The 11,374-nt window shown below is 32.4% G+C and overlaps 1 protein-coding gene across 3 annotated transcripts in view; it reads right to left on the bottom strand.

The window, feature by feature from the left end:
* Nucleotides 1–11,374, bottom strand: part of LOC115237819 (amyloid-beta-like protein) — a 53,322-nt gene that overhangs the window by 12,780 nt on the left and 29,168 nt on the right. For all 3 annotated transcript variants that reach the window (XM_029811112.1, XM_029811110.1, XM_029811109.1), the window contains exons 2-4: nucleotides 6,209–6,262; nucleotides 5,361–5,492; nucleotides 3,632–3,758 (exon numbers count right to left, since the gene is read on the bottom strand). In XM_029811112.1, coding sequence (XP_029666972.1) covers nucleotides 3,632–3,758; nucleotides 5,361–5,492; nucleotides 6,209–6,262 — 313 coding nt within the window. The remainder of the gene's footprint in view (nucleotides 1–3,631; nucleotides 3,759–5,360; nucleotides 5,493–6,208; nucleotides 6,263–11,374) is intronic.

Raw genomic sequence — 11,374 nt, 5'->3', positions numbered from 1 at the left:
CTTTCCCTTCCTTTCTTTCTTTCTCTCTCTCTCTCTCTCTATATATATATATCTCTAAAGAAAAAATTCAGTTATATTGCTACAGCAGTCAAAGTATAAATTTGTCGACGACTATTTATACATCCGTGTATATAGATATGTTACATATGTCAAAATATATGAAATCAATACTCGCCGAATCCATCTATATGACTATCTTCAAACATGCGAAATGTCTATTTAAAATAAGTTTTATTTATCCTGCACACTTTAATTTTTAATTAATGCATTTTAAAGTAGAATTCGGCACATGTAGACATTCAATATGCATTTATACACCTTGTATATTTCATACATTGGGGTTTTCTCAGAATTCTTAATTACAATTTTAATAATAGAAAGAGAAAGATTCGATGATATAGAATTAATTTATCTCAAATTAAAGTGTCAAGGTACTAATAATCAAGGTACTAATATTTTCAGATGATAAATAGTTATTTTTTGTGAGTTAAAGCTTCTAGAATATAAGCAAATAACAAATTTTTGTTTTTTATTTAAATGCAAATAAAAACTTTGATTTTCCAGTATTTTAATTCAGGATTTAATCATGCTGCTTGAATATTAAAAAGAATATTAAAAATTATATATATATATATATGCAATCGTATGCCTACATTTGAGAAACATTTCAGTAAAGATGCATATAAAAAGTAAACAACGACTGAATTTCCCGATAGTGTATTTGTCTACATGTATCGTTGCTTGCTACAGAGCTTTATAAATGCATAGAAGAATATGCAAAGGAAAGAAGTGAGCAGACAGACAGCGGAATGGAAACGCGTCTAGCGAATGACGCATCGGTACATTCACCAGGGCTGATCAATAGAGCTGGTCACGCAGACCCTTCGAGGGTATTAACCATTGCCTGATTTGTTCGAGTATATTTCGCATGTCATTCTTTCCCACCAAAATGTGAAAGTATAATAAAAAGTTAAATGTAGATATATATTTTTATTTACTATTTTATTTAGAGAACGCGTTTTCTATTTTATAAATATTGTTGAAGGAAAATTAAATACAATGTCAAAAATTGACAAAAGGCTCCAAAATATTAATAACTAAGAGCAGAGGCATTAGAAGCCATTATATGCTTTAATCATTAATTTTCTTTGTGCCCTATACACTACGCTGGCTGCTAATGCCTCTATTTTATTGTTCTTAATTACTAAATACAATATAAAAAAAAACCTGATACTTTATAATCAGTTTTGCATAAAAATATTAGATAAAGAAATTAATGAAGACAATTAGATGCAGACATTAAGCGGACGCGACCATCATTTATACACTCGTGACCAATTTACCGGAATAATGACATTTATCTGACAGAATTAGAAAATGAGGCATGGTTTTCCACGCTTTAATAGTGCACTCGAAATGGAGTAGAGTTCGAAGTTTTCCAAAATCTACGTTCGTCCCAGTTTCTGTACGAATAAATAATTGTCGTATCTTACGAGATTTTTCACTTAAGAAAATATATCACCGATAATGTGTATCGTGTCATTACATTATCTACACATTTTCATTTAATTATTTATTTTAATGATGTAGATATATCTAGATGTAGATTTTCAATTAGAAACAAAAAAATCACTGTCTTTTGAGTCATTGTAAAATATGTTAAGTACACAAGTATCAGATCAAACTTTTAATGGTGGTTTCTTAAGCGAACTTGAAGCGGACTTTTATTGAAAGTAAATTATTATCGTTCCATAACTTTGCAGTTTTCAATATCGAATTACGATACATATTTGCAATTACTATTTTAATTAAAAATATGTTAAAATATAATTCTTTAAAAAAAAACATGCAATATTCTCAATGGTGAAGTAAATTGTATAAATATATCTTTTTTATATTTTAATGAATCTTGTCCAATATCTTTCTACCGGTTTCATCAAAGTTCGCGTTATTTGGTTTATAGAATATTCCACAATTATGTACTCCATGCAAGTTGAAGAGTTCAGAGCAAGAACGGAATCAATTTATAATTTATAAAATCCACTTTAATTAACATCAAGAGAGAGATCTAAGATAAATTCTATTAAATTATAAACTTACCTCTCTCTTGCAGTGAATCATTTAATTGCACGGAAAAAAGGTTTATAAGGTGAAATGAAGATACCCGCTACATTTGTCAATTGCTTTGGAAGTGAGTCATCATACAAAAAAAGAAAAAAAAGTAAGTGCGATTTCTTGAACCCTGGTGCTGCGCGATGTCACGTTTGCGATAGTTCTTTCGTTCTTGAGCGCGATAAAATGGCTGATCAGGAAGGTAGCTGAGCGGACAATCCGACAGCAGATATCGCGTTGTCCGTTACATAGCGTATTGACTCTACAAATTGAATTCTTCCAGAACAGATCGAGCGTCCTGCTAAATTTATAACTAAATCCCCGCCGTCAGAGATCGATCTATCTATTTCTCATGGCCGCCGCTACCGCATTATCGATGAGCTCACGACCGATTGGTCGACTCCTCCATAGCAATGGCCCTCGGAATCAATATATTTTTACAATTTTAAAGCAAACCAAAGATCAGACATTATCGCAAAGTCTACCGCGAAGAGTTTTACGATTATCAAACCGTTTTTTATCAGGGTGTCTACTCAAATCTTGTAAAAAAAAATCTCTGAAAATTCCTTGATCTTCCAGGTATTTTTGTTCGAAATTCCAAGTAAAGAGAATATTATAAAGATTTTTTTTGGTACAACTTCCTAAAAAAAATTTTTTTATTATATGAGCTTTCTAATGTTTTTCACTCATATAAAGAAAAAAACAGAGCCTCTTAAGTTTCAAGTACTAGATTTGTAAATGTACTAAAAAAAATTGAATAAGTTAAACATCGTAAGACAAATATTTTTCACTTGCATAACATTTTCATTTTTTTATCACTGAAAATTACAATAAAGAATATAGACTGCATATTCAATATTTTGTTAAAACATTGAATATATAAACAGAGAGATAGATATATATATTTATAATATATTTTAAACGCATAATTCATTTGGCTTGCCGACTGTTTACAATGTGAGCAAAATTATTAAAGAGATAATTTTTTTAAAAATTCCCCGAGTCTCGATAAAATACCGTGAGAATTCTCTGATTTTTGCAGGTACAAAAAAATCACTGAGAATTCCAGGTTTTCCATGTTTTTCCAAGTAGTAGATATCCTGTTTATGTATTATATAAATGTTTTTATCTCACTATCAATCAATCAATTGACTGAGATATAATAAATTTTGAAGCAAATACAAATGTATCAATTACATCATTATATTGACTTATGTCATCTCCTTTTCTCCGAGGAATTTATTTATGTCGTGGTACGTTTGCGATAAATTATTACTTTATGTCAGAAACCTAGTACATCGTGACATTCCTGACAAGATATATGAAAATTAATGTAAGCTCCTTCTTCGGGTATTTAGGACATAAAAGATTCAATCCGTTAAAATTATAAAAGTTTTAATCTTTGATCTCGCGGGAGGTATTTGTGACATTGACGTAAAAAAATTTGCGAAAAATTGTGCGATAGATAGTGTCAAATTTTCGTGCTACTTGACATAAAAATATCATCGTTATTACTCACCCAGACATCTGTAAGGTTTGACCCATCGCGAAAGTTTGCACTTGTTCCTTCCAGGCTTGCACCATCCGCCGACTCTGACGTAGTGCGACGACTCGACAATGTTGGTGATATCTCTCTTCGGGTAAGCCTGGAAAGTATGATTAACAGATGGTTCGACCAGACTGTAATCGCGCGTCTATAAAGGTAATTATCGAGGAAATATGCGCACTCGGCAAACCTGTTATTACTGCAAACGAGCGCGGCAATTTATCTATTCATCTCCGTTTAAAAGACCGCAAAAAGCATTCTTATCGTGCAAGCTGTTTTGCGACGTGATATTCGCTTAATGTGCAAATTATATCTAATAGACTCAGCTTGTGACGTTAGTCTCACAGCAGATCGATAACAGTCCAGAATACGATATATTGTACTTTTTATAAGTTGGATGTAGAGTTCAAAAGTTAAAGATTTATTTGTTAAATTCATAAGAGTAAAATATACAAGGAAGTTATATACTACTCATGGAACTTGAATGAGAAAAGAATATTAAGAAATGTTATACGAGTATTTTATATATATAATTCTTGACGATTCTTTTTACGCATCAAGAAATTTAGGCAAGGCATGTCAAAATAAATAATTCACGATGCAACAATTGTCAACCTGTGCAATCTCGCGCGATAAAGTCATTGGCGAAGATTAACGTTATTTTCACGAAGAACGGCAGGGAAGGTAACGAACCGCGTAATTCGGTGTTTTGTCGAGACTGAAGCGCGTCAACGAAGGGATGAAAATTCAATTTATACGGGACCGGAAGATTATTAAACGACTTCTTAATCATGCCTGCGGGCCATTGGCAGGCGCGATGTTAAATAACACGCCGCAAGCCTTAATTCATCAATCATCGTTCGCAGCGGCCCGATTCTTTCTCTAGACACGAGTCTCGATCGAAGGAATCGCGAACGATTTCGGAATCTCGATCACCTGACGTTGTTTCGATAATTTAAATGCCGTCTCGAATAATTTATACACTTTCGTATTTTCGCGACGAGAGCGAGACGGCGATTTTTATCGATCAATATATCCGGCGCATGAAACAGTCACTTTTCTTCGTGCTCGTGCATAAGCAAATACGAGCACGTACGCATGTGCAAGCTGCACACGCTTATCTCTCTCTCTCTCTCTCTCTTATGCATATAGTGGATTGCGTGAACGTGTCGTATAAACGAGACGGAGAACGTTATTATCCGGTAATCCATAAGAGTTAGTCTTGCCTTTCACCGTGCTCTACTTGTGAAAGATCTAGAATGGAAATTGCGTGCGATATTCTCATTTTCGTTTTATCTATTTTTACGATCTTAACATATTTTTATTCTTTCTTTACCTATTTATTTTATAATGTGTTCTCAATCTTTTCAAAATCTCAAAGATTTAAGGATAAAACTGTGAAACCGAGTATTTTTCGCGCATGTAATAACGAGAAATAAATGTGTTCAATGGAAAATGTTATTTTTAAGAAAGCTTGAAGTGATCTCACGAGCAAAATATTTATACGCGTTCGTATACTTTGTAGAATAGAGAAATGATGCAAAAGAGAGGAATAAAAAGTTCGATGATAGTAGAAAAATGTCAAAGATCTATTTTTAATGTCTATATATAATTCTTAATCGACTATACGTATTTAACGTCGACATTATACGTGTGAAAGAATTTAATGGTTGCGTGATCTTATAGATCTTTTTTTTCTTACCTTCTTACAATACTCCAGGATCTCGAGCTTATCCGTCATGCAGCTCTTCTTATCGGTCGAAGAGACCCATCGACCCTGCTCTCCCATATGCTGAGCAAGGTACACCTCGCCAGGTTCGCACAAGGTAGCGACCTTACGTAGAGGAAAGATACGGTCATTGAAAGTATGCACATTAGCTTCAAAGCGGAAAACACATTTGGCTCAGTCAACAACTTTATCAAAGTGTTTTGCTTCTCAAGTAATTATTCATCTTAATTATCGAACGAATCAATCTTTGTCTTTTTTGCAAATAGATATTACAAAAAAGTCAATAATATTTTTTATTATTACAATCATCGCGAGTTATCTGTTAAAGACAATGCCCCATTGTATGCGTACATTTATAAATTATTTATAAAATTATTTATTTGTAATTATTTTGTTTACAACCATTTACAAATATTTTTCTATAGAAAATATTTTTCAAATTTTATTCCATTTAAATCTAAAATATTGTTTTAAAAATATATACTCTCTCTCGCTCTCTCTCTTACATTTTTTTTTATAATAAAATAAAGTTGAAAATATAGAATAATCTATAGAAAAAATATTTATTCTTATTATCTTATATTAAATATAAATCTGTGTAATTTGTTATTGCAACATTTAATAAACTTCATAAAACAGAAAAAATCTTAATTCCGATAGTCTAATTAAACATAAAAATTATTTTATTTCGTTCGAGGAAAATAAATTACATAACAAATTTGAACGGGAGCAACGATAAATTTTCGCGAGAAGATATAATTTCGCGGTGTTCCTTTTTAAAGCAGGAATAAGGCTAGAGCAAACTCTCTCACGATACTCACCTGCGGCTCTGATCTTCCACCAGCTGGTGCCAATTCAAGCCTCTCTGACACCGCCTGCAACACAAAGTAAGAGAAAATATTTGAGCTGCCGTATAGACGGGAGGAGGAAACGGGTGGTTAAAACATTTTCCGCCTCGATAAACGTGTACTTACTCGCGTGAATTCAAATCTTTGACACACAGGAAAATGCAAATAGTTTATTCGCTTTACGCAACTACCTGATTTAAAAAAATGCCTAGCTCGTTTAAGAAAAAAAAATGTATTTGGCTATAAAAGCGGCTAAAAAGATGCGAAAAGAGACGATTGAATTATTTCTACGACGTAACTAAAATATACAGGGTATATACTTTTTTTCGATAATATAAGCATCTATTTTCTTTTCCTATTAAATATAAATTTACTTGTAATTAGTAACAAAGTTTATCGATTATGATACAGTAAATATTTATTTATAAGATGTCATATAATTATAAGAATGCTTTGCATTTATATTTTTCCAGGAAAAAAAGGAGAATTTATCTTCATCAATTAATAAATTATTAATAATAAGTCAAATAAGGATATCCTTTACAATCAACGCTGATTAACTTATTTTGATAATTTTTTTATGGAATATCAAAAATTTTTATTTTTCATTCTAGTTTTACCTCGCATTTATTTAACGCTAGTTTAAATTGTCCTGAATACATGATTTCTGCAAGACTAATTCAATTTTGCAGACCAATTCGTTATTTTGAAGAGGAAAACGTAACGGGAACAAATGCTGATTCGGTTAAAACGTGTTAAAGACCACGACATAAACCCATTTCATTTCACCTGCTCGACAATAGCCTGTAATCTCATCCAATAATTTAATGTCAACGTTCTCAAAGTAAAATCTCCGTAATGAGACGTTTTATTTCAAGTGTATATATATAACTTTCTATGATATTTTAATAATATTAATCTTTATATCTGAGTCATCACTCATTATTATATCTGATTTAAAAAAAAAACTATGTTTGTAACTTTAAGAAAATTGGCAATATATTTTATATTTAAGAAAAAAAACTAAAAAAATGTAATAAAAAAGTCGATTGTTAAAATTGAAATAAAATAAGAGCGTTTAAAAGCTATTATATATATCATATATCATATTTATATATTATACATACATTCATTGTAACGATGACGATTGAAAAATCATGAATCTCGATAATTTTAACGACGAGGCAAGATATGTAAACATCAAGTGCGATAAATATTTCGCGCAGACAGGAAGTCGTATCAAAGAGAGTAGCAGCGTAATTACATCGTTCCATAATACTCAACTGACTAATTATATCACTCGATAATGTCCGATAATTACAGACGATCCTCGGTTGATACGTTAACGCATCAAGGAGGCATGGCAGCAATTGTGGACAGTTATGTGCTCGTTTATCGCCGTAGAGAACATATTAATTTCGTTGTATCGGGTGTTGTGATTATTTTCAGCAAGCGCCTGAGCGAAACGATTATTATAAGATCATATCAAAAGGGATAATTTTGTGCTATAATGTATAAAGATTGCAGTATCATTTCAGGCTCCGATATTCATTATAATTATATTGAATTACGATACAAGAAAAATACGAGAAATTACACGTAATTTATTTTTGCGTTATACACACATCTTATTTTTTTATATATGTCATTATCTCCGTTCGACTTGTAAAAAGTCTTAACCATATATATATATATATGAGATTTCTAAGAAGACTTGTGAGATAAGCTTTTTCCCTCAAAGAAATTAAATAAAATATAGAAAATAAAATATCTATGTATCTGTAACATGATATTATGTTTATAATACATGTTCACAATTTATGACGTATGCAATATTCAATAATTTATTGATTATTATTGAATAGAGACTCGATTAATAAGTGCTTAATATCCAACCAAATAATTTTTTCCATGGAGTTTTTTTTTAAATTTTTCTGTTTTTCTCGGATTTCCCAGATTTGTGATAATCCTGAATAACATTTGACCGCATATGATCGTCTTGTCGAAGTCACCTATATCGTCTAAGCGGTCCATCGACAAGATCGCATCTCCACCCGGTTGTATCAAATATCTCGTGCAGATATCGAATTTCGCAAGAAAACACAAAGAAATACGTACGTCGCACACCTGCTGCCATCGACGCGCTTGTTTTGATCGTGCGACGACGTTTCCATGCGGTTTCAGAGCCGCACCTGGTAAATATCGGCATGCATCGTGCACGCTGCAACCATAAGCGAGGTCACGCTTCAAGTATGCTCTTCGGGATTCAGGATTGACGTATCTCGGCGAGAAATATCGGTAGCGCCCGAATAAAAATCGACACGACAAAACGATAAATGTTGACGTTTTCAAATGTAAAAATTAAAAAAAATTAAGTATTTATTTTTTGGGAATAAGGAAATATTTTAGAAATACTTTTGTTATTTATAGATAAACGCAAGAGGAGCACGCATCTACCCAATTGCATAAGTCATTTTTGTGCAATCTTTGTGTATTTGAAAACACTGGGATTTTAAAAAGAAATCTCAATGTGTAAAAAAACTATTTTCTTTTTTTTTTTTTTACTATAACCTGGTAATAATCTCTACATAGAAATAAAGAAGATTAACAAGTTATTAATACATTAGATTTAAATATAGCTATCTAATTATAGATTCTATTGTTGTGTCTCATCCAAAGATCGTATATAACATTTTGGATTGATAATTGAAAATACTCATTACTATATAATTAGATATTCAGAATGTGCAAGGCTTTATATGACGCGTCTCTAAAACACGCAGAGAATAACTATAACACATTTATACAAACTGCGTCACGAGACTAGCCGTCGCATTATTGACTGCGGTATTCGCTATGCGCGCGAACGACGCAGCCTGTTACTATCATTACGATCATTTATTATAGAGCGATACGTTCTGAAAATGTACGCGCTAACCCAATTATTGGTCCGCGATCGGCGAGCGAGGGCGAACACGAGCGGCGTTTGCCCCGTGTTCGGCCGATAATTTCGTTTACGTTCGCAAATTGCGACGCCGGCCGGCCGGCCATCCGGTGAGACGAGAGCGAGCGCGAACGGGGCGTCGCGACGCCGTCGGTGCTTTGCATTTCATCGATCCACGTCGCTGTGTCAGGGGCAGATCCGCGACATGGCGCGCCATTATGTACGGAAGCGATTCGATAACCCCCCGGCGTTACAGGTTTACCCCGTGGCAGGGACGAACGGTAAACTTGCCGAGCCTGAAGATAACGACCGAAGACTCGAATTTCAAGCTATGCCCTAGATAAAATTCGATGAATAATCGCATCTCATTTTTGCTCATCGTTATACGATCGAGCATGTAGGCATTTCTTGGGAGATTCTCAGAAAATTCGTGTATCCTTTTACATAGCTAAACAGCCGATACAGATTCCGGTGATTGTATCTAAATGCAAATTTATCCGTACATATTTGCATCTCTGTGAGACGAGACGTTTTTCAGGAATTTCATTATTTTAAAAGTATAAGTTTGCAAGTTGGTTGCATACGGTAACGATAAAATATACTGTTTATATATATGTATGTTTCTACATGTACACATTCACATATTGTTCTCAAACGGAATAACATTCGAATATATAACAATATTTCGTTAAACATACGAAATGATATAAAGTAATATAGCACATCAATAATATAATTTTCTCTCTCTAGTGTTTTATAAAAAATAATATATATTATAATATTATATATTTAAAAAAAATATTTTTTATATATAAATATAAAGATATAATTTACTGATTAGACATAGTTCTCAAGCTATCATAATCTCACTTGCTGCTTCTATATATTTGAGAAAAAACGTAAGCAACTACATAATCGTGTATGAATCATTGTATCAAGTCCACCTTGACGTAAGAGAGACTAGAGGAGACGCCATCGTGATATCCCTAACACAATCGCGAGGATGAGTATGTGATTCTAACTGTGAGCTGTTAGCGGTGGCTTTGTGTTTCCCGGTAGATCGACACGTTGCAATAGCACTTTCAGAATACACGGTATGATCATCACCCAGATTGCAGTGGCCGGCTTATCGACTAGCCGAACACGATGTGTCTGGTATATTCCGAATTGGTTGCCGGTGATATGCGCATCCTGTGGTTTACGTTCGCTTTTACGGGAAATGAAGAGAGAGTGGGACCAAAAAGTTCTCGTAACCTTGAATATCCGTGGTATGAAATAGGAACTACTCGATAAAATGACCTTTATCGTTTTATACAAAGTTGCTGTTTCGTCCGAATGCAATTTTTTATTTTAGATATTAAAATCTCTTAAGAATGTATGTGTCATATGTCAAAACATTGACAAAAGCATAGAAATTTCGTAGAAATTGTTTTACTATTTCTTTTGAGTGTCTGTGCAAAACCTGAGCACAATTCTCTTAACGGTTTGGAAATTATTTAAGTTTAAAGTTAGTATTGATTCTTATGGAAAATCACGTATTGTAGCACTTATTGATAAATCTGACAAGGAAAAAACATTGTCACGAAATAAAAAATTTCACATATATTAAGAAAACTGTAATAAATATTTGTGCAAAACTTGATTTAGATCCACTCGTCTAAAAGTTATTTACTAAAAACTGTAGAAAAATATTCTGTCTCTCTATCTCTCTTTTTGTAAATTACTCGTTTTTTTTTTTGTTTCTTGCAGTTGATTTCAGAGTATTTACGATCAAAAGTTTTTGCCATAAATTAGGAAAAATATTAATTACAACTATTTTCTTTTACAAAGACATTAAAATTATATTATTTTAATTCTTTTTATAATCCGGATTTATTTATTTGATTTTTCAAGCAATATAAACGTAAGAAATATATATATTTTTTTTAATTCTGACAGTTTTTTGCTACTATTATACAGCCAAAACATTCTTAACTTGTTTGAATTGAATAAATAAATAGATAAGAGAGAGAGCTTAATTTGGAATATACTCTAAGGTTCGCTTTTTTTTATTCTTCAGCTATATATTCCATTCATTTTCATTTACAGGATACTTCAATTATCATTAAGCATCGTCAAAAAACAGAACATTTAAACGAAAAGGAGTTTCTCTTAAATTAAATATGTATTTAAATCGTATATATATCTTCCTATTC

The sequence above is a fragment of the Formica exsecta genome, unplaced genomic scaffold (genome assembly GCF_003651465.1).
Source record: "Formica exsecta isolate Colony F162 unplaced genomic scaffold, ASM365146v1 scaffold31, whole genome shotgun sequence".
In the NCBI taxonomy this organism is placed as follows: Eukaryota; Metazoa; Arthropoda; class Insecta; order Hymenoptera; family Formicidae; genus Formica; species Formica exsecta.
The sequence above is the reverse complement of the archived record's forward strand: the minus strand, read 5'-3'. Positions and strand labels throughout refer to the sequence as shown.